This window comes from Strongyloides ratti, assembly GCF_001040885.1.
Source record: "Strongyloides ratti genome assembly S_ratti_ED321, chromosome : X".
Lineage (NCBI taxonomy): Eukaryota > Metazoa > Nematoda > Chromadorea > Rhabditida > Strongyloididae > Strongyloides > Strongyloides ratti.
This window is the reverse complement of record NC_037309.1, coordinates 1,590,915-1,617,941: the sequence shown is the minus strand read 5'-3', so window position 1 is coordinate 1,617,941 and position 27,027 is coordinate 1,590,915. Positions and strand designations below refer to the sequence as shown.

The 27,027-nt window shown below is 17.3% G+C and overlaps 7 protein-coding genes across 7 annotated transcripts; all 7 read left to right on the top strand.

The window, feature by feature from the left end:
- Positions 1 to 1,608: 1,608 nt before the first annotated feature.
- On the top strand, positions 1,609 to 3,334 carry SRAE_X000034200 (DNA-binding protein D-ETS-4; the record flags this gene model as incomplete). Its single annotated transcript, XM_024644676.1, has 2 exons — positions 1,609 to 3,091; positions 3,150 to 3,334. The coding sequence occupies 2 exons, from the start codon at positions 1,609 to 1,611 to the stop codon at positions 3,332 to 3,334; spliced, it is 1,668 nt and encodes a 555-aa protein (XP_024510211.1).
- A 6,949-nt stretch (positions 3,335 to 10,283) lies between these two features.
- Positions 10,284 to 10,907, top strand: SRAE_X000034100 (Hypothetical protein; the record flags this gene model as incomplete). The annotated part of the gene is made up of 1 exon (XM_024644675.1): positions 10,284 to 10,907. One exon carries the CDS (start codon positions 10,284 to 10,286, stop codon positions 10,905 to 10,907), a length of 624 nt encoding a protein of 207 aa, XP_024510210.1.
- Positions 10,908 to 12,497: 1,590 nt separating this feature from the next.
- SRAE_X000034000 (Hypothetical protein) lies at positions 12,498 to 13,382 on the top strand (the record flags this gene model as incomplete). Its single annotated transcript, XM_024644674.1, has 1 exon — positions 12,498 to 13,382. The coding sequence occupies one exon, from the start codon at positions 12,498 to 12,500 to the stop codon at positions 13,380 to 13,382; it is 885 nt and encodes a 294-aa protein (XP_024510209.1).
- Positions 13,383 to 15,181: 1,799 nt separating this feature from the next.
- SRAE_X000033900 (Hypothetical protein) lies at positions 15,182 to 15,580 on the top strand (the record flags this gene model as incomplete). The annotated part of the gene is made up of 1 exon (XM_024644672.1): positions 15,182 to 15,580. One exon carries the CDS (start codon positions 15,182 to 15,184, stop codon positions 15,578 to 15,580), a length of 399 nt encoding a protein of 132 aa, XP_024510208.1.
- A 4,594-nt stretch (positions 15,581 to 20,174) lies between these two features.
- SRAE_X000033800 (Hypothetical protein) lies at positions 20,175 to 20,663 on the top strand (the record flags this gene model as incomplete). The annotated part of the gene is made up of 1 exon (XM_024644671.1): positions 20,175 to 20,663. One exon carries the CDS (start codon positions 20,175 to 20,177, stop codon positions 20,661 to 20,663), a length of 489 nt encoding a protein of 162 aa, XP_024510207.1.
- Positions 20,664 to 22,730: 2,067 nt separating this feature from the next.
- SRAE_X000033700 (Hypothetical protein) lies at positions 22,731 to 23,144 on the top strand (the record flags this gene model as incomplete). Its single annotated transcript, XM_024644670.1, has 1 exon — positions 22,731 to 23,144. The coding sequence occupies one exon, from the start codon at positions 22,731 to 22,733 to the stop codon at positions 23,142 to 23,144; it is 414 nt and encodes a 137-aa protein (XP_024510206.1).
- Positions 23,145 to 24,933: 1,789 nt separating this feature from the next.
- SRAE_X000033600 (Hypothetical protein) lies at positions 24,934 to 25,851 on the top strand (the record flags this gene model as incomplete). Its single annotated transcript, XM_024644669.1, has 1 exon — positions 24,934 to 25,851. One exon carries the CDS (start codon positions 24,934 to 24,936, stop codon positions 25,849 to 25,851), a length of 918 nt encoding a protein of 305 aa, XP_024510205.1.
- Positions 25,852 to 27,027: the final 1,176 nt, after the last annotated feature.

Genomic DNA, 27,027 nt, shown 5'->3' with positions numbered 1-27,027 from the left:
AATGAAGAAAATTAAGATAGTAAAAAAATCTTTAAAAAGTTTAAAAAAGAAATTTAATGATTTTTTTTTATAATTTGAATTATAATACATAAATTTTAGTATGATATATTCTTTTAGATATAACAATTAATTATACATTTATTGTTAAATTAATTTTTTTTATATTTTATTGTTATTTTTTTTGTTCTATTTTATCTTTTATATTTTTAATTATATTTATGGAGTGATCAATGATTAATAATTTTGCTTATAATATTTCTTATCATTTATTTTTGTACCAAATTATCAAACACCTAACATTGGTACCAATTGACAATTTTATAAAATATTATATATAGTTCTAATTTTATATATATATATTTATATTCATCATTTGACATTCTTAGTAATCATAAAAAAAATTTTTATCTACTAGATAATGTTAAACCACAACCAATCGCTTTAAATTTTTATCATAAAACATGTCAACTGATTTTTGTTATAAAAATTTTGATATAAATTTTCTGGCAAATTAAATGTTAATTTTATGATTGTTAATATATTTTAGTATTCCAATTATTATATAAAATTCTTTCATCAAGTTTTTATCATTTTATATTATATATTTATCATATACATACCTTATCATTCATAAAATTAGTTTTTCATAAGGTTCTATATCGTAACATTCATCGACATATATATTTATATTTAATGATAAGTAGTAAGTACAAGAAGTTATTATAGAATTACTTATAAAATTTTAAAACAATTGTTACATTATACTATGTAATTTTGATTTTTGGCCAAATTTAATATTTAAAAATCATGAGACAATTTATATGATTACATATCTTTTTAACATATAGAATTAAAATTTTTTAAGTATATTTAAATACTAAGATTTTTTTTTTATTATGATTAATTATATATAATTTTTTAGAATATATATTAATAGTATTGATATTATATTGTCCTTTTATTTTATATACAATAATGTTATTTTTTTTACGAATGAATCACTTAATTTTATTTTGATAAACTTCAATCATTACTACAATAAAGAATTATTTATTTCATTTTATATAAATATTTTAATGTCATTGTAATAATTTTTTAGTATTCATGAACCTGGTACAAATGATAAAATAAAAAAAATGATGACCGCAACTAATTCTTATAACTTATTTATAAAAATTATACCTTGCGCACAAAAACAAATTTAATTAAATAGACTTTACATTTTCATTTGTATACTTAAGCAAGCTCATTTCTTTACGTACCATGTCCCTCACTGCCCCTTGTCTATTGTTTAACAAAATGCTACATACCTATATAGCTTCTTTCTACTTTAAATTAAAAAAAAAAGAAGTTTTTCACTTTTCCAATATTTAGTGATACTAATAATGAAAATACACAACTATTTAGTAATGAAAGATAAAAATGATATTGTCCTATTAGTAGATATATTTCCGAAAAACACTTATATAATTTAATTGTTTAATAATTATTTTTGTACTTTTAATTTTTTTTTTCTATTATTTATTTTAATAATTACTTTATAAAATTATTTAACAAAATTTTTTTTTAGTAGTTATTTTTTACTGTTACTTTTCATATGGTAAATCAATGAATTCTAGTGTAATGACACTTCAAATGAATCAAATAAATGAAAATTCTTGGTTATCACCACCAATTAATAATCATCAAAATGTAACAATTGAATTTGATATGCAATATGATAGATTAAGCAATGATAATAATATTTTTATGTCTTCACCTGATAGTAGTAAAACTTCATGCAATTCTGATACAATAACAGATGATGTCTTTGCTGAGTTAGAAACAATTGATAAAGAAGGTAATAAATTAGTTAACAATTATCAAATGCCATATAATATTCAAAAAAGTATGACAATAAAAGAAGAAAATAATGTACAGTATTATAAAAATATTCCATATCAAAATTCAAATATAAATATACAAAAAATAGAAAATAATAATGGTGTTGATTTGTATAGAGATTTAATATTAAGACATTTAGTACAAGATATAAATAGTACATGTATGAGGTTATATTTGCCAAATAACCCAGCTATGTGGAGTGTACAAGATACAACAAAATGGATAAGTGAAATGTGTACACAATTTCGTTTAAAAATTCCTCAAAATCTTTTCCTATCAGGTCGCATTTTATTATCAATGACTCAAGAAGAATTTTTACATAAAGCTCCAGAGAGTGGTGAAACATTATATGCACAGTTACAATTATGGAAAACAGCATTTGATTCTTGTAATCAAAATGTTAATATTACAGCTAATAATTTTATTACACCAATTAATACAACCACATCAATTAATAATCAAACAAATCGCAAAGATCCTGACCTTTCATGGCAACAACAATCATCTTCTTTACCAAGTCAAAAAGGAACATTATATTCTAATGAACAAAATATTACAAATAAACACTTTTATCAAAATAATACTCAACATATCCAACATCAACCAACTTCACATCAGACAAATTTTGTTATTAATACTTCACCGGTTCCAATTCCTAATAACAATCGTCAATATTGTCCCTCTTCAACAGGATCATTATCATCATCACTAGAATTTAATAGAAATCATAATTTTGAAATGTATTTTAATCAACCTATATCAAAAAATATTCAAAATAATATGATGTCACCATCAAATTCAGCATCATCTTCAAATTCATCTATTTATAATGAAGAAGATGAATTTAGTAATATTCTTCAACCAAATAATCAACAAATACATTATACTTCTTCACCAGTTACAGAATATTTTCAAGGAAATATTTCAATGAATATGTCTGAACAAAAACATTCTATTTATAATTGTGATAATGTCAAACAATCAGTTAATTTTGTTAATGGTAATTGTCTTAATAATAATAATAATGTTGAAATTTTCAATAATGTTAATGTTACAAATGATGTTGTAAAGATTAATTCTGATCCAGTAACACCAACTACATTTCAAAGATCTTCAGGAACAGTTCATTTATGGCATTTTATTAGAGAACTTTTAGATCAACCTAATGAATATAGTTCATGTGTTAGATGGGTTGATAGAAATGAAGGTAAGTAATAAATTATAAAAAAAAAATATAATTATAAATATTAATTTGTTTATTAAAGGAACATTTAAAATTGAATCATCTCATCATTTAGCTCGTTATTGGGGTATCCGAAAAAATAGAGCTCAAATGAATTATGATAAATTATCACGATCATTACGTCAATATTATAAAAAAGGAATCATTCAAAAACCAGAAAAGAAACAACGTCTTGTTTATAAATTTTTGCCTCCATATAATATGTGACAATAAATGGAAAAAAAAAGACATATCGTTTACCTACTGGGTGAAGATTTCTCAGTACTATCATTAACTGTGCAACTCATACTGAGTTTTCAAATATTGTTTAAACTTAACTATACAAAAAAAATTCCACACATCAAAGTATTTTTGATTTTATTTAAAGAATTATTTTTTTACATTTGTAAATAATCTAACTTAAAAGTATAATGACAAATGTTTTATTATTATTATTATTTTTAAATCCATTCATCAAATAATATATTTTAAATTAATATAAATTTGATGTATGTTTAGAAAAAATTTTTATTATATGTTTATTCGTTTTTTTTAAATTATAGATTAAATTAATTATAATTTTATTTTTTTAAGTTTTTTTTTCTAAGAAAATATGTGCCTGTTATATAATTATTTATAATTCTTTTTAAATCCTCTATATTTTTATATATTTATTGTATTTTAAAGTGATAATAAAAAAAAAATAATTAGTAAAGTCAAAGAAAACTTTTATTGTAAATATTCAAGCAGCAAATAAAAATTAAGTATAAAAATAAACTATACTTCTTACTTGTATAAAAATTAAATATTTTAATCTAATTTGTTAGATAATATTCTATTTTAATTTGTATAAAATGTTTCTTTAAATTTGTACTTATTTAAAAATAAATTTCATCATTAAGTATTGTAAGTATCATATAATTATATTTGTTGTAATACATCGGAAATTTACCAATTATTTTGCTAGTAACAATCTACATAAAGAATTTATTGATAATATTGTATTTATGTTTATTTTTTTTCAAAGAGAAAACAACTATGAACTTAAAAAAAGATTAACATTTAAGATTAAAAACATTTACTTACAGTTAAAAAAACATCAAGATAAAAAATTCTAATTACAAAATAAATAATAAAAAATTTATTATAAAACTTTATTTGATTTAAATGTTTTAACAAAAAAATAAGATAGATTTTACTTATGCCACCCAAATTTTGTTTATTTAATTACTATTATCAGAACAACTAAGTAATTTGATTAGAATATTTGTTTCAATAGTTTTAAATTTATATCACATAATGTTTAAATTTAATTTTCGTAAAAATAAAATTGCTACAATTTTGCAGACATTAAAGTAAAAAATGTATCAATATTAAAAGTAAATATGAATAAATATTAATAGATGTATAAAAATGTATTATTCTGGAAAAATAAAAAAATTTTAAAAAATAAACAAAATTTAATAAATTTAAATATGAATAAGTAGGCCTAATTTTAGAAGTCGTTAATGTTCTAGAAAATTTTTGCAATTCTGAATATTGATTACTAAAATATTTTATTAAATCAAATATCCACTTTAATTTTACATTTTTAGTATTTTTTTTAATATAAGTAAGACTTTTAAAATTTAAATATTATATATTTTTTTTAAAAAATGATTCTGATTTATTATAATTTTTATACTTTTATAACATAAAAATAAAAAAAAATAACTTAAAATTTTTTTTAATAGTAAATCATCACAACGTGAATGGCAATTAATGTAAATATTTGATATTAAGTTAATTAGTGAGGTAAAAAATTAATTTATTCCAATAAAAATAATTTACTGTATATAATAGAGTTACAAAATGTTGATTAATTTAAGAAATAACTTAAGTTTATAAGACATTGTAAGTTAATATAATATTATAAAAATTGTAACTTCATATATTTTTGGTAAAAATTTCAATTTTTGTAATATTCATTTCAAGTTAAGAATTTATTAAAAGTTTTCAAGTATCTTATATTCCAAAATCATTTATTTAAAATAAATTTTTTATCAAAACTTAAAAATAAAATCTTTTTTCATTTATAATAAATCGTTTTTGAAAAATAGAAAAAAATTGCTTACAAATTTTTATTATTTGCCAAGCACTAGACAAATTTGCATACTTTCCTTTTCATGCTTTTTTGAAGCAAAATTTTTGTAGAATAAACAGATTGTATCTATTCCAAATACCTTCTATAAAATTTGTGTGTATTCATGATGCTAATTTTTTTTATTGCTTAATGTGATTTATAGTTTAATTCTTGAATTCAAGTAGTTTTTGATTCTTTTATATTCATTATAATTGTCGGTATCTTTAATTCAACCGAACGCAACATATTTTTTTTAACATTTAGAAGTTTAAAATGATTTCTTTTTTTTACGGAAACAACAAAACACATGCTTTTTTTTTGTTCATTTAACTTCTTTTAAGACTTAAAATCTACCAACACGGAAACTTTTGTTTTATTTTTTTGTTCATTTTTGTTTTGCCAATTTCAAAAACTATAATTTTCATATTATGTATGTACTGATTTTTGTTTGACGTATCAGTATCGAAATGAGAAAAATAGGCATAAAAAATAGTAGCAGTAGAAATGCTGAATCCAACTTGAGAAGCTGCAAAAGTCAATTGAATTTTTTAAAAGTTATAAAATCTATAAAAAAAAGTTTCATTTAATGGCAAAAATTGCTAGCGAAAAAGTGTTTTTTTTTTTGACTAAAATTGCTTTGCGGCATTAGTTTCTTAAATGAAAAAAAATCTAGCTTTTTGAAACTTTTTCAAAATTAAAAAAGAAGTTTATTTCTTTAATTTTTAGTTATCTCATAGTATGTAAGCTAATTCAAAAAATATTCTTGTAAATATTTAAATTTTTAGACAAATTTATAATATGTTTAATTAAGCATTTTATATAAATGGATTTGTTTTTTTGATAAATATATTATACCTTTATATATTTTTTATAGTAAACTGATAAAAAAGTTTGTACTGTTTTATTTAAAATATCCTTATTTTCATTTTTTATTTACTTATCTTTATCTATTTTCAAAGTTTTACATTAGAAAAAAAGGCTAATTCTATTTTTGTAAAATTCAATATTTAAATCAGAAAAATTTTTCTTTTTTTAGCAAATATAATTACATTTAACTTGTCACTACATAAATGTTTCTTGTTATATTGAAAATTATGAAAAAATAAAATTTCACAACTTTAAAAATGGCATACAATTGTGTTCCTTTGTTTTTATTTTAAAAATTATGAGTTATCGCTATTAATATATTTATTTTTTTTTTGTTAACAATTTTTACTTTAAATATGCTAATAGTTTTTTCAATCAGATAGGTAAATTATGTGCTAAGAAATAATTAATTGTAACAAATAAATTCAAACTATTTTTTTTTATAATATTACAATGCTTTATTAGAAAGTTACTTTAATATTTTAAATATTTATAAAACGATAAAAAAACGTAACGAAATATATAAAATATTATAATTGAATTATTTTGAAATATACTAATCAAGTTTAATTTTTAAATTAAAAAAATCAGAAAAACAATGTTTCAAACTTTTCATTGCAATATATTTTTTATTATATGTTTTCAATTTATTCAATTTACATTTGGGCATATTTGTTAAATTTTTCTGAAATCTTATAATACTTACAATTTTTTTTATCATTCGTATATAAATATTTTTAAATTGACTATGTTAATAAATGTTTAAAGAAAAACAAATTTGAATAGTCTTTTTAATAATTTTATAATATAATCGTTAGAGAATATTTATTATTAGTATTTTATAATATTAACTAAAGATATTGTAAAATAATGTTAGAAAAGAAATATGTAAAATAATTAATGTGACATTTAAAGAATCTAAGATTTCAAAAAACAAATAGTTAAACATTTTTAAAAACTTTTTATTGTTTAATTGTAAATCCTGACTGTTATAATTGTCATAGTAACAACAAATAATGTGTTAAAAAAATTAAAATAAAAACGTTAAAAAAAAAAATAAATCAAATAAAAAATTATAAATCAAGATTACATTTAAATTTGTTATTACATAATTATTACTGTTAATTGTTATTAAAATAGAGTTATTTATACTAATATTTAATTTTTAATTATTTTACATTTATTTTAGTTACACTAAAAATATCAAAATTGTTAAAGAATAAAATCATAACATTTTATAAAAAAGTATTTGTTATATAATCATTTGTATTTTAAATTTATAAACTTTATGATATAAAATATTTTTTTAAAGTCATTTTTAATGTAAAAACTTTATTATTTGTGTATGCAAATTCAAATTTTTATTTATAACTTATCGTAATTACAATATTCATAGAAAATATAAAATTTCTTATTAAATGGATACAAATATCAATAATATTCATGAAATTGACAAATGTAATATTTTATTAAAATATTGTTTGATTTTTGACAAATTTTTTAAACCGTTTTTCTTAAATTTTCGTTTCATTAAGTATCTAACAATCCATAACGAAAAATTTGTATTTAGAGATCATTAATAAAAAAAATAAAATTTTTGATAGTCAAATTAAAAATATTTATTTTAAATATTATCATGATAAAATGATAAGCCTCTACTTAATAGTATTGTATTCCTTTTTATAAGTTTTTTTGACATTAGACAATAGTTAATAAAAAAATTTATTTTATTTATTATAAAAACTTTTTTTAAGATACATTGTTTATTATGTAATTAATTTTTAAAAAATTTTTCAATAATAGAATATAATTTCTAGAAATTTAGAAATTAGTTTAAATTTAAAGAATAGTAATAATATAACAATATACTGGAAAAATGATTTAAACGTTGGAGTATCAAATTTATATTTTAGCTTTTTTATTGCTTTTGATAAAAATTTTTTTATTTTAAATAATTTTTTTAATACACAACATTAGCTATCGCTTTATTAATAAGCAACAATGTTATTTATATACATTACAATCATTTTAATGTGAAATAACAATATGATATTCTCTAAACAAGAATCTGATAAAACAATCATATTCTAAATCATATTTAGTAATTAAATATAGCATATAAAAATCAAAAATAGTAATAAAATTTTTAAAAATCGGTTTATTTATTTGTTTAACACTATTATATATATAAGAAAAAATCTTATTTTTAGTTTTAATATAATATTTTTACATTTAAAGTTTTCACTAAATTCAAAAGAAAGACATTTTTTCAAATTCAAAATTAAATAAATAATTTTCAAGACAGTAAAAAAATTACTAAAACTATGTTAATTAAAAATACGTAATATAATATTTATATACAAAGAGTTTTATAAGCAATTTAACAAACAGAAAAATTAAGTATTATTTTATCTTATTACTTTATTAATATTTTTAGATATTTTGTATTAGATTTTCTACATAATTTTTAAAGAAAAAAAATAAAATGTTGTATTGCTTAAAGTTCCTTTATTTCTAAAACGTTTATATATAATTTTTAAGCTTATATGTTCTTGTATGTTTTTAATAAAATTAAAAAATGATTTGAATTTTTTGTAAAATTAAATTGTATATATCACTTCTTTAAAAAAAATTCATAAGCTTTTTTCTTTTATCAAATGATTTTTAAAATTAAAATTTTGTTTTTAAAAAAAATAAATTGTATTAGTTTTTCTATTTTATATTCATTTTTTTAAATTTTTAGATGTATTAAAAAAAATATTTTATAAGTTTTAAAAACCTAATGGCATCCATTGTTTCATCCTATTATAGAATGATCTAGCAATGAAATAACTTCATCAATTAGAATAATAATAAAAAAAACACAATAAATTACATAAATAATTCATTAAATAATAAAAATTATAAAATAATATTCTGATTAATTATTAAAATTATAGTTTTCGATTACAGTACAATCTTGTGATTATTCGTAAATCGTAACTTATAAAAATAGAGATAGATATATAAGAATGACTTGTCTTGTATATCCTTCTTCCATTTATACTCCAATCTGCAGTCCACCTTTCTTCTAATGCCTTAATTCTAATAGCATTCTAAAAATTACTTTATATAATATTGTAATCATGTTATATTAAAAAAACGTTATAATATTAAAAAATAAATTTTTTTTCAAAATGACTTATTTATTAATAAAGATAAAAAAAACACATTTTTTTGCAAAAATGTTAATTCAATTAAAATATATACTAAAAAATTATGTTAAAAAAACATTTTTAAAGAAATATCACTTAAGTAACAGAAAATGCGATAAAAGAATACATTAATAAAAAAATGTTTTTTAAAAATAAATGGTAAAAAGTAAATTTTTAATAGTATTTACTTTCATAAGATTTATATTTTTAATTATTAATTTTTAATTAAAAGTAAAAAACATTAGCAACAGTTTTTGTAAACATAAATTTAAATACAAATACAGAAGATAAGTATATAACAAAATGTGATATTTTCAGAAAATTCAAAACAATACTTGTAATTTACAATATTAGCATATTTTTTATTAAAATTAATTTCTGTTTAAATATTTATTGATTATGATCACAATTAAAATATTAATATTAAAAAATTAACTTTAAAATGATTATTAATGTCGTTAACAATTATTTTAATTATATAAACTTTAATAAATTACGTTTAAAGTTCAGATTTTTAAAATATAGCTTTGATTAATAAACATACAAAATAGTTAAAAAACAAAATTTGTCATCTCATTAATTGTATGTATTTTTAAAAGTTTAACCATATATCAATATCGTTGATCAAACAATAAATTTCATAAACAAAATTTAGTACATTTTATATATTTTTTCTTAACTTTTATGTTATTATTTGAATAAACTATTTCAATAATACTTATAATTAACAATTTAAAAATTAAATAGGTAAGAATTAAAAATTAAAAATATGATGCAATAATTGAAACTGAATTAAGTAAAATTTTTATTAAGTTAATATTTTATTTTCATTTAAATACTCATTGTTTAAAGCAATTTAAATTAAATAATTTTATGGCGAAAAAGTTTTTGCTACTATTTTAAATATTATTATAATAATTTTTGATCAAAATAAATAATTAAAGAGTATAAAAAAGTTTCAATTTTTGATTAAATCGTCAATTATTCAATTAAAATGTCTTTAGCTATGAATATTTTATCATCATTCACAATTTTTGCCTTAATTGTTTCATTTGTTATTTCTAAGTCACTAGAATTCAGTGACAAAAATTTCATTGATTCTTCAAATGTAAAGAATGTTTTAACACCAGTTATTTTAAATGATGATGAAAATAATCATATCTTGAAAAAAAGACAAGATAATTATAATAATGAAGGCGGAATACAAGTTAATGGTGATATTGAAGGTTCAAATAGTACATTCAATCAAATACAACATGGTATAAAAAATAGTCATAAAGTAATAAAGGAAGCTATGTTATATTTAGAAGAAACGTTTCAACAAAATATACAAAAATTGCAATATCAAATATCATATTTAGCTACAGAATTTGATTACCTAGAAAGAGAAATAGATTTAGATAAATTACAACAATCTACAACAACTTGTCCTCCCATTCCTAAATGTCCATCAATGAATCCAATTTCAATGACTTCACCAACAACACCAGTTGTAACGCAAACACCAAAAGCTTCGTACCAACAGACAACAACTAGTTATATTAGCAATGAAATCATTATGTATATGAAAAAGAATAAAAAAAAATTTAAAAAAACTAAACGTTCAAAAAAATTTTAAAATAATTAAATATTTCTAAATGTTTTATAATATTTTAAATCACGTCTTATTGTGTAATAAAATTTATTTGTAAGCATTATTTAAACATAATCAGTATATAAATTTTAATAATAATCTATCTCAATTAACACATTTTTGGATAATATATGTTAAAACATATAAATTGTTATTTTCTTTATTGTGTAAATGATTTTTTATGACTTTTTAAATATTTTCTTATGTTTATTTTGAAAACTATCAAGAAATATTTTTTTTGTATAAAACATTAAAAAAAGTTTCTTATGAATAAATTAAAGAAATATAAGTAAAATTTATTTTGCAATTTAAAAATAAAAAAATACTAGATTTATACTTTCTTTATTTACTATTATAAAATTTTTTTATTAAAAAATGCTAGATGGTTATTACTTTATTAATTGTTAATGTTTTTTGTATTTTTTTTTATTCAACATGTTATTTTTATTTTAAAAAAACTAACTAAATTTTTTAGGCAAATGAAAATTATGAAAGATTAATATTGTATGCTTTTTTCATTTTAAAACAATTATCCCGTTTTTTTAAAAAAAACAATGAAAGATACATTTTTAACATATTATTATTAGAGTGTTAAAAATTTAATTCAAACATTCAATCATTTTAATGGTTAATTATTTTATTAAATAATTAAAGAAAATATAAATAAATTACTTTTTTAAAAAAAAATCTTTATTTTTATTTCATAATCAACGGATAAAAAATATTAAAATAAACATTTAAAATTATTCTTTTGAATTAAAACATTATTATAAATAATGATGTTTCATTTTTTAACAAGCAAATTTTTTAGGCTTTAAAAATTTTTTACTATTTTGATTATAAAGTTTGTAAAAATAAGTAACAATTTTTTTTAACATTAATTAAAATACAATAATAATAAAGCTAAATATTTGACACTATTTGGAAATTATATAAAATGGAAAAATTGTTATTATAAAAAAAAAAAAATATATTTTGCTATTTTCAATTTTGCTTTATTAGTATTTATGATTAAAATTAAAATTTTTGTATTGAAAAACTAAGCTATGAATGATTTTTGAATTCGTTAAAATTTCTAATTTAATTATATAAACTTTAAAAAATTAAATTTCAAATTCAGATTTTTAAATATAACTATGATTAATAAACATATATAATAGTTTAAAAACAAAAGCAGACATATAACGATTGTTTTGAGTTATAAAAGTTTAATCATATATCTATATCGATGTTTATACAAAAAATTTCATAAACAAAATTTAGTACAATAAATATCTTTTTTTAAGTTTTTTTTTTATGATTCAAATATAAAAATTAAGGATATATAAGATTATTAATTTAAAAAAGTTAAAAGTAAAAAATTAATATTAAAAAAATAACTTTATATAATTTACATTAAATTATTTTTCATTTAAATACTCATTGTTTAAAACAATTTAAATTAAATAATTTTATAGTAAAAAAGTTTTTACTTTTATTTTAAATGTTTTTATAATAATTTTTGATCAAAATAAATATTTTAAAAAGTATAAAAAGGTTTCAATTTTTAATAAAATCGTCAATTATTCAATTAAAATGTCTTCAGCTATGAATATTTTATCATCATTCACAATTTTTGCCTTATTTGTTTCATTTGTTATTTCTAAGTCACTAGAATTTAGTGACAAAAATTTCATTGATTCTTTAAGTTTTAAGAATATTTTAACACCAGTTATTTTAAATGATGATGAAAATAATCATATCTTAAAAAAAAGACAAGATAATTATAATAATGAAAATGGAATGCAAATTAATGGTGATATTGAAGGTTCAAATAGTACATTCAATCAAATACAAAATGATATAAAAGAAAGTCATACAATATTAGAAAAAAGTTTATTACTTTTTCAAAAAAAATATCGACAAACTTTACAAAATATTCAAATACAAATATCAAATTTAGCTACAGAATTTGATTACCTAGAAAAAAAGATAGAATCAAGAAAATTAAGACAATCTACAACACCATGTCCTCCTATTCCTAAATGTCCATCAACAACCCCAATTTTAGTAACTTTGCCAACAACAACAGTAACAATTAAACCATCAACAAAGTCAACTACATTGTTAACGACAACAAGACCAACCACAACGCAGTCAACAACAACAACAACAACCACATATACAACGTCACCAAAACCAACTACATTGTTAACAACAACAAGACCAACCACAACGCAGTCAACAACAACAACCACATATACAACATCAACAAAGTCAACTACATTGCTTACAACGACAAGATCAACCACAACACAGTCAACAACAACGACAACATTAACAACAACAACCACATATACAACATCAACAAAACCAACTACATTGTTTACAACGACAAGATCAACCACAACGCAGTCAACAGCAACAACAAACTTATCGAAATTGCCAGAAACAACAACTAAATGTGTTTGCAGTGGTTAAGTTTATAAATAAATAAAATTGACTGCTAAATCTAATGACAATATACTTTAACCAAAAAAATTAAAGTTATTAACTTTCTCTATAAATTTAAAAAGTATTTCATATGCTGTCATTTTGTTTAATAAAAATTTTTATATACCATATTTATTTATAAATAAATAGTATTAAAAATTTATAAATTATCTTTTTCAATTATAATGTTTTTAGTTAAGAATTGTTTATATATAATCAATCTTAATTTCCATTTTTTTTAAATTTAGTCATATAACTTTTTAAATGTTTTTTTTTGTTAAATGTGAAAATTTAATGAAAAAAATTTTTTCAATTCAAAATTAACTTCTTATCGGAGACAAATTTTTTCCACAAAATTAAAAAAAACATTAATTTAATTTATTTTGTTATTCTTAAAAATATATGTACTACATTTTTAAACTGTTTTAATATTTATTTAAAACTTTTTAATTTAATTACATATTAAATACAAAAACTTTTTTATTTATCAAAAAGATTACATTATTAGTAATTTTTTATTTAACATTTATTTTTTTAATTCATTAAGATCAACCAATTTTATATAAGAGATAAATATTTTAAAAATTTGTTCTGAATTGAGTATTGCATTCTTTTTTATTTTAAAAATATTTTACTATTTAAATTAAGAAAAATATGTATGATACATTTTATTAAAAAATTTAACATTTCAAAAAGTTTTTTTTAAATTTAATTTATATATTTAATGATGCTTATTTTATTTTAAAATAAAAAAGTTATTTAAAAATCATTATGAATAAAAAAACTTCTTTTTATTTTTACCTCATATTATAATAACAAATAAAGTTACTAAAAAAATTTATAAAAATTTAGAATATGTAATAGAAAAAATATTATTACAATAAGAAAACTTTGTTGAAGCTAAAACATAATAATATTTAAATACAATAAAATTTAAAAAAAAAAACATTTACACTATTATTTAAAAATACTAACAAATTTTAAGAATATTAATGTTTAACTTTTTGACAAGTAATTTTAATTTTTCAAAACATTAAAACATATATTGCTTTAATGAAAATAAGAAAAATTTATAAATAAAAAATAATTTTTTAATCATTAATTAAAATACAATTAGAATAAACTTTACGTAACAATTTGTTATAATTATTCAAAATACATAAAACAAAACATGGATTTTTATAAAAGTATCATATTTTTATCATATTCAAATTTTATTTTAATAATTTTATGATCATATATTAAATCTTTGCTTTGAAAAACTAAGCCATAAATGGTTATAAGTTTGTTAACATTATTAATTTAATTATATAAACTTTAAAAAATTATATATCAAATTCTACTTATTAAATAAAGTTATGATTTATTAACATATATAATAGTTTAAAAACTAAAATGATAAATTTACAATTATATTAATTTATAAAAGTTTAATTATATTTAATATTCAAATAAAAATTTTCACAAAAATATTTGCTTTATTGATATCTTTTTTTTTTTACTTTTAAATTATCATTTGAATGAATAATAAAATTATAAATTTGAAGCTTACTTAAGAAGTAATTTAAAATAGAAAAGTAAATATTTTATATTAAATTTACATAACATTAATATACATTTTTCTATTTAAAACTTGTTGTTTGAAATAACTTTATGGTAAAAAAGTTCTTGATATTATTTTAAATATTATTATAATAATTTTTGATCAAAATAAATATTTTAAAAAGTATAAAAAGGTTTCAATTTTTAATTAAATCGTCAATTATTCAATTCAAGTGTCTTCAGCTATGAATATGTTATCATCATTCACTATTTTTGTTTTATTTGTTTCAATAATTATATCTGATTCAATAGATTCAAGAGACAAAAATTTAATTAATTCTTTAAATTTAAAGAATGATTTAACACCAGTTATTTTAAATGATGAAAATAATCATTTCATAGAAAAAAGACAAAATAATTATGGAAATAATAACGGAATTCAAGTTAATGGTAATATTGAAAATTCATATGCTACATTCAATCAAATAAAGAATAATATACAAGAAAGTCAAAAATCTTTGATATATCTAATAGAACAAATGCAAACTAATTTTATAAATCAGTCAATATTTCTTGAAAATCAAATATCAAAATTAAAAAGAACTGTTAAACGATTGTATTTAAAAGCTTCATCAATATACTAACGAATATGATATTAATATGTCTTATTAATTACCTAATGAATTATCAACAATAAATTAAACAAAATTTTTTTCATTAAATAATATTACCATCAAGTAAAATTCAATTTGACAGTATTAAAATAAGTTATTTTAAAAAAAATATATTCATATATGTTTTTTATTTATAAATAAATAAATTTTATTAAAAAGTGATTATACAATTTAATTGTAACTTTAAAGGGTTAAAAATAATTAAAGTAAGAAAATTAAAATTTCATTTTGATTTTAAATATTTTGTTGTAATTTTGTATATACTTTATGATGAATTTAAAAAACTTTATTGTGAAAAAATCAGTTTTGTTTCTTGTTTAAGATATCTTTAAATTAATAATTTAATTTTATAAAAATCAGGTAAAAAATTATACAACATATTCTAACTATTTACAAAAAATTTTTTATTAAAATGATGAAGTAGATTATATTTCAAGCTTTAGTTAGTCAAAAAAACATTTTTAAAAAAATTTTAAGTTTGTTAATTTAATTGTTCAATTTTTTTCTTCTAATCTAAATTTTTAATCAAGTTTGCTTCATTTATAAAATACTTGACTTATATTGGTAGAACATATTAAAATTATTTTATTTAATTAGATCTATATCTATCACTGTTATGGCACCAAATGAAGCATTTTAATAATTTATTATAACAATTTTTAATAAAAAAATTTTAAAATATTATAAAATATCTTGTTAAAATGATAAAATAAATCATTTGACATAAATCTGTAACTATCTTTTGTAGTTTAAAAAAAAGTTGATTCATTGTTGATAAATTAGAAACATATTCTTATAATATTATTGTAAAAACAAATATTTAAATTTAATTTATTATCAAATAAAAACTTTTATTTTATACTTAAATTATACAATTAATTATAATATATGCATAACTTATTTGAATTATGATATTTTATTTGAAAATTATAAGAAAATTTAAAAAATTATAAAAGGTTTAATAAAATTTTAGATATCAAAAAAAGTGAATTAAAAAATTTAATACAAATAAATTGAATTTTTTTAAAATTACAACAGATTATAAAAATATTAATGCCTTACTTTTTAACAATCAATTATTATTTGTTTATACCTTAAAATTATATTACTATTTTGAAAATTTAAAGTTTAAAACCAAAAAAGTATTTATAAAAAAAAGCATATTTTTATTATATTTGATTTATATATTAATATTTTCGTTGTTGTGATAAAAATTTAAATATTTATATTGAAAAAAAACAAACTTTAAAATGGCTATTAATGTTACCATTTTTATTTTAATTATAAAAATTAAAAAAATTAAATTAAAATATCAGATGATTAAATATAGCTTTGATTAATAAACATACAAAATAGCTTAAAACTAAATTTGTCAATTCATAATCGTATGTATTTTTTAAAGTTTAACCATATATCAATATTGTTGTTCAAACAAAAAATTTCATAAACAAAATTTAGTACATTTTATATATTTTTTCTTAACTTTTATGTTATTATTTGAATAAACTAATTAAATAATATTTATAATTATCAATTTAAAAATTTAATATGTAGCAATTTAAAATTTAGTATATAATGCAATAATTGAAACTGTATTGAAATAAATTTACATTAAGTAAATGTTTTTTTTTTCATTTAAAAACGAATTGTTTAAAACATTTTAAAATAAATAATTTTATGGCAAAAAAGTTTTTGCTACTATTTTAAATATTATTATAATAATTTTTGATCAAAATAAATAATTCAAAAAGTATTAAAAGGTTTCATTTTTTAGTAAAATTGTCAATTATTCATTTCAAATGTCTTCAGCTATGAATATGTTATCATCATTTACATTTTTTGTTTTATTTGTTTCATTAGTTATTCCCAAATCACTAAATTTAAGTGATGAAAAATTAATTGATTCTTCAAATTTGAAGAATAATCTTACACCAGTCATTTTAAATGATGAATATAATCATTTCATAGAAAAAAGACAAAATAATTATACTAATGAAGGCGGTATACAATTAAATGGTAATATTACAAATTCGAATGCTACATTTAATCAAATGAAAAAAGATATACAAAATGGTCAAAATATATTAAACTATATATTATATCTATTAAAAATGAATTTGGGCACCAATTTTTTTGATTCTTAATTACTTGTCAAAATTATCAAAAATACTAATCAGTTTAATTTAAAGACATCATTAAAATAGTTATAAATATCTTGTTTATATGTTTTGTTAAATACCTAAAAAATTATCGACAACAATTTTAATAAAGAATTCTTTATATATCTTTTTTTTAATAAATCAAATATTTAAAAAATTATTTTTACAGTGCAATTAGTATTTTTCAACATTAAAAAATTATAATAAAGAAAAAATATAATTTTATATAAATTTAAATGTAAAATTGAAATACTTTTTTAAATGTTAAAGTATTATATTTGATTTTTGTTAAAATTATTCTCAAGTTAAAAATTTAATTTTGTAAAATTATGTTAGAAAAATGATGGGATATATTTTATCTTTCTACAAAAGATTTTTATCATAATGGTGTTATAGTTGCATTTTGAAATTTAAATTTCAGAAATTAATTAATAAAATTTTAATATAGTTTTAATTTGATATTTTATTATTAAAAATTTTTTCTTTTATGTTAAATTTGAAAATAAAGTGTATTTCAATTAATAAATACTTTAGTTATATTGTTAAAGCATATTAAAGTTATTTTATTATATTTCATTTGATATAAAGTCATTAAATAGAATCAATTTTAAAGTTCAAATTTTTATTATAAGTATTTGTCTATTTTTTATAAGTTATAAAAAAATTATGATATTTATATCTTGTGAAAATGATAAAAAAATTTTAAAAACAAAAATATGAAAATTTCTTTTAAAGCTAAATAAAAATAAGGTAATATACTTTTTATAAAATTTTGAAAATATTGTAAAATTATTATTATTAAAATAAATAGTAAAATTTAATTTGTTTTTTAAAAAAAAATTTTTTCTATTTTTTACTTAAATTACACTAATAAAAAGATAATTGATTAACTTAAATTAATTAAAACTTTTAATATATAAATAATATAAATTAAAAAAATTATTTATTATTTAATAAAATTTTACTCATTTAAAAAAAGCAGATTAAAAAATACATTAACTTATTTGCCACGGTTAGAATCTTTCCGTGTTGAAACGATAAAAACTTTAATCTTTACATCAAATTTAATAACACAAACATGAATAATCTAATTAGCATTTATTAAATTAATAATTACGTTATACAATTAATAGAACAATTAAATAACAACATAAGTTGATATTTCAATTATTCATCTTTCTTATGAAAAACTTACTATTCTTGTCTTTTCCCTTATTTAAATACTCCTTTTTTGTTCATTTTAATGTTAATTTATTATAAATAAAATAAAAAAATTCAAGCTTTTTTTTTAAATTAAAACAGATTATAAGTATAATAATAATTTACTTACTTGTATCAAAAATTTTTTCTTTTGTTTGAAAAATTATATTACTACTTTATTAATAAAAAAAATAAAAGTAGTAAATAATTTTGTTGAAATTAATTAAAATACAACAACGATAAATGTGTGACACTATTTAAAAGTTATATAAAAAACAAAGATATAACTGGCATATTTTTTTGCTATATTTTAATTATACTCTATAATTGTTTTTTTTATGATCAAAAATTAAATTTTTTTTAAAAAACTAATTAATAGACGGTTTTTTAATTCGTTAACATTTTTATTTTAATTATATAAACTTTAATAAATTATATTTTAAATTCAGATTAATAAATTTAGTCATAATTACTAAACATATATAATAGTTTAAAAACAAAATTTGTCAATTCATAATCGTATGTATTTTTAAAAAGTTTAACCATATATCAATATTGTTATTCAAACATAAAAATTTTATAAACAAATTTTAGTATAATGAATACCTTTTTTTAAACCTTTTTTTTATTAATTCAAATAAATTTTTTGAATGATATATAATATTATAAATTTAAAAAATTTAAAAGTTACAGATCAATAATAAGAAATATGATTTAATGATTGAATTTAAGTTAAATAACCAAATATAATTTACATTAAATTTTTTATTTTCTATTAAAAACTCATTTTTTTTTAATTAGTTAAAACAAATAATTTTTTTTAAAAAAGTTCTTGATATTATTTTAAATATTATTTTAATAATTTATGACCAAAATAAATAATTCAAAAAATATAAAAAAGTTGAAATTTTTACTTAAATCGTCAATTTTTCAATTAAAATGTTTTCATCTATGAATATTTTATCATCATTCACGATTTTTGTCTTATTTGTTTCATTGGTTATTTCTAAGTCACTAGATTTTAAAGACAAAAATTTATTTGATTCTTCAAATTTGAAGAGCGATTTAACACCACTTATTTTAAATGATGATGAAAATATTCATATCATAAAAAAAGACAAAATACTTACAATAATGAAAGCGAACTACAAGTGATTCGTTTTAACGAAAATTTAAATATTATTTTAAATCAAATAAAATATGATATGCAAGGAAGTCTTTATCAGATAAAAGTAAAGCTATTAGATTTACTGAAAATATTTCAAGAGAACTTTTTAAATTTTCAAAGTAAAATTTTCACTTTGGTTACTGATTTTATTGATTTAGAAAATAAGATAAATCCAGCAAAATTAAGACAAATTGCAAGACCTTGTCCTCCTAATCAATTTTGTTCATATGGAGATGGTATACAAGTACAACTAATAACAGTTACATTAAAACCAGTAACATATCCAACTACAAAAATGCCTTCAACAACACAGACTACAAAGACTACATCAACAATAACAGTTACAGTAACTACACCATCAACACCGGTTATAACGCAAACACAAACAGCACCAAGTCAACAGACAACAATAAACGTATCGAAATTGGCAGAAGCAACATCTAGTTATATTGGCAATGAAATCATTATGAACATGAAAAAGAATAGAAAAAAATCTAATAAAACTAAACGTCAAAGAAAATTTTAAAATTATTAAAAATTTCTAAATATTTTATATCATTTTAAATACCGTCCCTTAACGTTTCCATATCTTAATTGTATGGAAATATCGTTTTACTTTCGAAATCCTTCCATCCAATACAAAAGACACAGAAATATATTAGTATTAGATTTATTTAAAAGTAATAATGAATAAATAACAATTAGAATTATAAATTAAATTAAGAGAAAATGTTCTATCAGCAGTACATTCTTCCTTTCCTGAGAAATGATTGTCTTTCTCTTATTTCCTTCTCTTTTTATACTTCATCCTTCTCGTTCCGCCTTAATGCCGTGCATTACACGTCTAATTGTCTAATAAAATTTATTTGTAAACCTTATTTAAACATAATAAGTATATAAATTTTAATAATCATCATTCTCAATTAAAATGTTTTTAGATAATATATATTAAAACAAAAAAATCTTATTTTCTACATTGTGTAAATGATTTTTTATAACGTTTTAAATATTTTCTTATTTTTATTTTGATAACTATGGAGAAATATTTTTTTTTTGTATTAAACATTTTAAAAAATTATTAATAAATAAATTAAAAAAATAAAAAGAAAATTTATTTTGGATTACAAAAATAAATATTTACTAGATTTATAATTGTTTTATTTACTATTTATAAAAGTTTTTTATTTTATTCAATGTCAATATTTATCATATTTTTATTTTATTTAACATGTTATTTTATGTAAAAAAAAACCAATTAAATTTTTTTGGCAAATGAATATTATCAAAGTTAAATATTGTACACTTTTCTCATTAAAAAAAGTTATTCATTTTTTTAAAAAACAATGAAAGATACATTTTCAGCATATTATAATTAGAGTGTTAAAAAGTTAATTCAAACAATCAATTACTTTAAAGGTTTGTTAATTTATTAAATAATTAATGTAGATATTGTTAACGCCTCCAACCATATAAATACATCATCTTTTTGAAAATGAGGAAAGTTGACTCATTTTTTAAAGCTCCTGATTGTTTTAAGCTAATAAACTATACTTTAACAATATAAAAAAATTACTTAATTAAAAAAAACATTAATTTTTATTTCATAATCATCTGATAAAAAAAATTAAAAAATATTTAAAATTCGGGAAATTTTATATATAAAAAATATTAAAATAAAAAATTATATTGAGAATTAAAAGAATTCATTTTAGTACAAAAAAAATTATAATATAAACATTTAAATTTATTCTTTTGAATTAAAACATTATTACAAATAACACTGTTTTACATCTTAACAAGCAAATTTTTATTTTTTTAAGCTTTAAAATTTTTTTGCTATCTTTAACATAAAATTAATAAAAAAAACATTTTTTTGTTAACATTATATAAAATACAATAATAATAAAGCTAAATATTTAACACTATTTGGAAATTATATAAAATAAAAATATATATTGTTATTTATAATTTTGCTGTAATATTTTTATTATGATTAAAATTAAAAATTAAAAATTTTGTATTAAACTAAGTTTAAAATAATTTTTGATTACGTTAGCTTTTTTATTTTAATTATATAAACTTTAATAATTTATATTTAAAAATCAGATTAATAAATATGACTAAAATTAATAAGTGTTTAAAATAGTTTAAAAATAAAAATAACCAATTTATAATCGTGCTGCGTTATAAAAGTTTAACTATATATCAATATCATTGTTCAAACAAAAAATTTCATAATTAAAATTTACCACATTGAATATCTTTTTTTTCATTTATTTAATAATTTAAATAAAATATTCAAATGATAAATAAGATTATTAATTAGAAAATTAAAAAAATAACAATTTAAAATTAATTAATGTGATTTAATAATTGAATTTGATTTAAATTACTAAATTAATTTTATATTTAATAAACATTTTTTTCTATTGAAAACTCATTGTTTTAAATTATAAAAAACAAAAACACTTTTAGTAAAAAAGTTCTTTCCATTAATTTAAATATTATAAAAATAATTTTTGATCAAAATAAATAATTCAAAAATTATAAAAAGGTTTCAATTTTTATTAAAATCGTCAATTATTCAATTCAAATGTCTTCAGCTATGAATATGTTATCATCATTTACTATTTTTGTTTTATTTGTTTCAATAATTATATCTGAGTCAAGAGATTTTAGTGACAAAAATTTAATTCATTCTTCAAATTTAAAGAATGATTTAGTACCAGTTATCTTAAATGATGATGAAAATATTCATATCATAAAAAAAAGACAAGATAGATATAATAATAGTGAAGGAATTCAAGTTAATGGTAATATTGAAAATTCAAATGCTACATTCAATCAAATAAAAAATAATATACAAGAAAGTCAAAAATCTTTGAAATATATTTTAGAATCTATTCAAAAAGAATTTGAAAAATACTTTACATCGTTTCAAAATCAATTATTAGATTTATATAGACGTTCTAAGCAGTTAAATTTAAAGGCCTCATCAAAATACTAACGAATATCGTATTAATGTCTTATTAATTACATAATAAATTATCAACAACAAATTAAACAAAAATTTTTTTCATTAAATAATATTACCATCAAGTAAAATTCAATTTGACAGTATTATAATAATTTAATTGATAGAAATATATTCAAATATCTTATTTATTTATAAATAAATAAATTGTTTTAAAAAGTAATTATACAATTTAATTTTAACTTTAAAGGATAAAAACATTTTAATGAAAAAAATAATAACTTTGTTGTTATTTTTAATATTTTATACAATTATGTATATACTTAATGATGATTTCAAAAAACTTTATTGTGAAAATATTAATTTTGTTTATTGTTAAAGATATCTTTAAATTAAAAATCTTTATAACTTCCGTAGTTTCATCCAGTTAATAGATTATGTTACGGTGATAAGAATTCGGCAGACAGAATAATAATAATAATATGAAGAATATTACATAAAATGGTTTATTGAATATAAATAATGCAATATTATTTTTAATAATTAAAAGTAAATTAGAGTTTTCTTCCACAACAATTTTTTGAAATTGTTCTTAAGTCTGAAACTGATAAATAAAGTTAGAAAATATAGAACTGAATTGTCTTTTACATCCTCTATCTATTTATACTCTAAGCCGCAATCTATCTTTTTTCTAATACCCTAATTACAATCATATTACTAAAAATATTATACTTAATATTTTAATCACACTTTGTTAACCTAATGTTATTATATTAAAAAATAAAATTTTTCTAAAAATAAACATTTACTAATAAAGAAAATATAGCATTATTTTTTTGTAAAAAATTTAATTCATTTAAAATATATATTAAGAAAATATGTTAAAAAATATTTTAAAGAATATATCAATTATGCACCAGAAAATGCAATGAAAGAATACTTTAATAAAAAAAAGCATATTCTTGAAAAATGATTTTGAAAAGAATAACTTTTTAAAAACACTAAAAGCGTTTACTTTTAAAAGATTTATATTTCGAATTTTTAGTTTTTGGTTTAAAGTAAAAAAGATTAGCAAAAATTTATGTTAACATTTATTTAAATACAAACACAGAAGATAAGTATGTAAAAATATGTGATATTTTTAGAAAATTCAAAACTATACTTGTAATTTATAATATTAGCATATTTTTTATTAAAATTAATTTCTGCTTTAATATTTTTTTATTATGATCAAAATTAAAATATTAATATTAAAAAACTAACTTTTAAATGGTTATTAATGTCGTTAACATTTTAATTTTAATTATATAAACTTTAATAAATTACATTTAAAGTTCAGATTTTTAAAATATAGATTTGATTGACAAACATACAAAATAGCTTAAAAACTAAATTTGTCAATTCATAATCGTATGTATTTTTTTAAGTTTAACCATATATCAATATTGTTGTTCAAACAAAAAATTTCATAAACAAAATTTAGTACATTTTATATTTTTTTTCTTAACTTTTATGTTATTATTTGAATAAACTATTTGAATAATACTTATAATTATCAATTTAAAAATTTAATAGGTAGGAATTAAAAATTAAAAAAATGATGGAATAATTAAAACTAAATTAAGTTAAATTTTTATTAAGTTAATATTTTATTTTCATTTAAATATTCATTGTTTAAAACAATTTAAATTAAATAATTTTATAGTAAAAAAGTTTTTACTTTTATTTTAAATATTTTTATAATAATTTTTGATCAAAATAAATAATTAAAGAGTATAAAAAGGTTTCAATTTTTAATTAAATCGTCAATTATTCAATTAAAATGTTTTCAGCTATGAATATTTTATCATCATTTACAATTTTTGCCTTATTTGTTTCATTTGTTAGTTCTAAGTCACTAGAATTTAGTGACAAAAATTTCATTGATTCTTTAAATTTTAAGAATATTTTAACACCAGTTATTTTAAATGATGATGAAAATAATCATATCTTAAAAAAAAGACAAGATAATTATAATAATGAAGATGGTATGCAAGTTAATGGTGATATTGAAAATTCAAATAGTACATTTAATCAAATACAACATGGTATACAAGAAAGTCATACAATATTAAAAGAAAAGTTATTAATTTTTCAACAAAAATATCGACAAACTTTTCAATATATTCAAATACAAATATCAAATTTAGCTACAGAATTTGATTACCTAGAAAAAAAGATAGAATCAAGAAAATTAAGACAATCTACAACACCATGTCCTCCTATTCCTAAATGTCCATCAACAACCCCAATTTTAGTAACTTCGCCAACAACAACAGTAACAATTAAACCATCAACAATGTCAACTACATTGTTAACAACAACAAGACCAACCACAACGCAGTCAACAACAACAACAACCACATATACAACATCAACAAAGTCAACTACATTGTTAACAACAACAAGACCAACCACAACGCAGTCAACAACAACAACAACAACCACATATACAACATCAACAAAACCAACTACAAAAATTTCATCAACATCAAAATTAACAACTATTTCGTCAACTAAATCAACAACAAAAATGTCTCCAACAGCACAATCTATAACGATCACATCAGCAATAACAGTTACAGTAACTACACCAACAACACAAGTTGTAACGCAAACACCAAAAGCTCCGTGCCAACAGACAACAACAAACTCATCAAATTTGCCAGAAACAACAACTAAATGTATTTGTAATGGCTAAGTTTATAACAAAATAACAATGACTAAGAAACCTTATTATAACATACTTTATTGAAAAAAAATAAAATTATTAACTGTTTCTATAAATTTGAAAAATATTTCATATGAGTCATTTTGTCTAATAAAAATTTTTGTATACCATATTTATTTATAAATAAATAGTATTAAAAATTTATAAATTATCTTTTTCAATTATAATGTTTTTAGTTAAGAATTGTTTATATATAATCAATCTTAATTTCTATTTTTTTTAAATTTAGTCATATAACTTTTTAAATGTTTTTTTTTGTTAAATGTGAAAATTTATTAAAAAAAATTTTTTCAGTTCAAAATTGACTTCTTATTAAAAAGAAATTTTTTCTACAAAATTAAAAAAAACATTAATTTAATTTATTTTGTTATTCTTAAAAATATATGTACTACATTTTTAAACTGTTTTAATATTTATTTAAAACTTTTTAATTTAATTACATATTAAATACAAAAACTTTTTTATTTATCAAAAAGATTACACTATTAGTAATTTTTTATTTAACATTTATTTTTTTAATTCATTAAGATCAACCAATTTTATATTAGAGATAAATATTTTAAAAATTTTTTCTAAATTGAGTATTGCATTCTTTTTTATTTTAAAAATATTTTACTATTTATATTTAGAAAAATATGTATGATACATTTTATTAAAAAATTTAACATTTCAAAAAGTTTTTTTTAATTTAATTTATATATTTAATGATGCTTATTTTATTTGAAAATAAAAAAAGATATTTAAAAATCATTTTGAATAAAAAAACTTTTTATTTTTACCTCATATTATAATAACAAATAAAGTTACTAAAAAAATTTATAAAAATTTAGAATATGTAATAGAAAAAATAATATTACAATAAGAAAACTTTGTTGAAGCTAAAACATAATAATATTTAAAAGCAATAAAATTATAAAAAAACAACATTTACACTATTATTATAAAATAACCACAAATTTTAAGAATATTAATATTTTACTTTTTGATAAGTAATTTTAATTTTCCAAAACATTAAAACATATATTGCTTTAATGAAAATAAGAAAAATATATAAAAAAAAAATTAATTTTTGTGATCATTAATTAAAATACAATTAGAATAAAACTTTACGTAACAATTTGTGATAATTATTTTAAATACATAAAA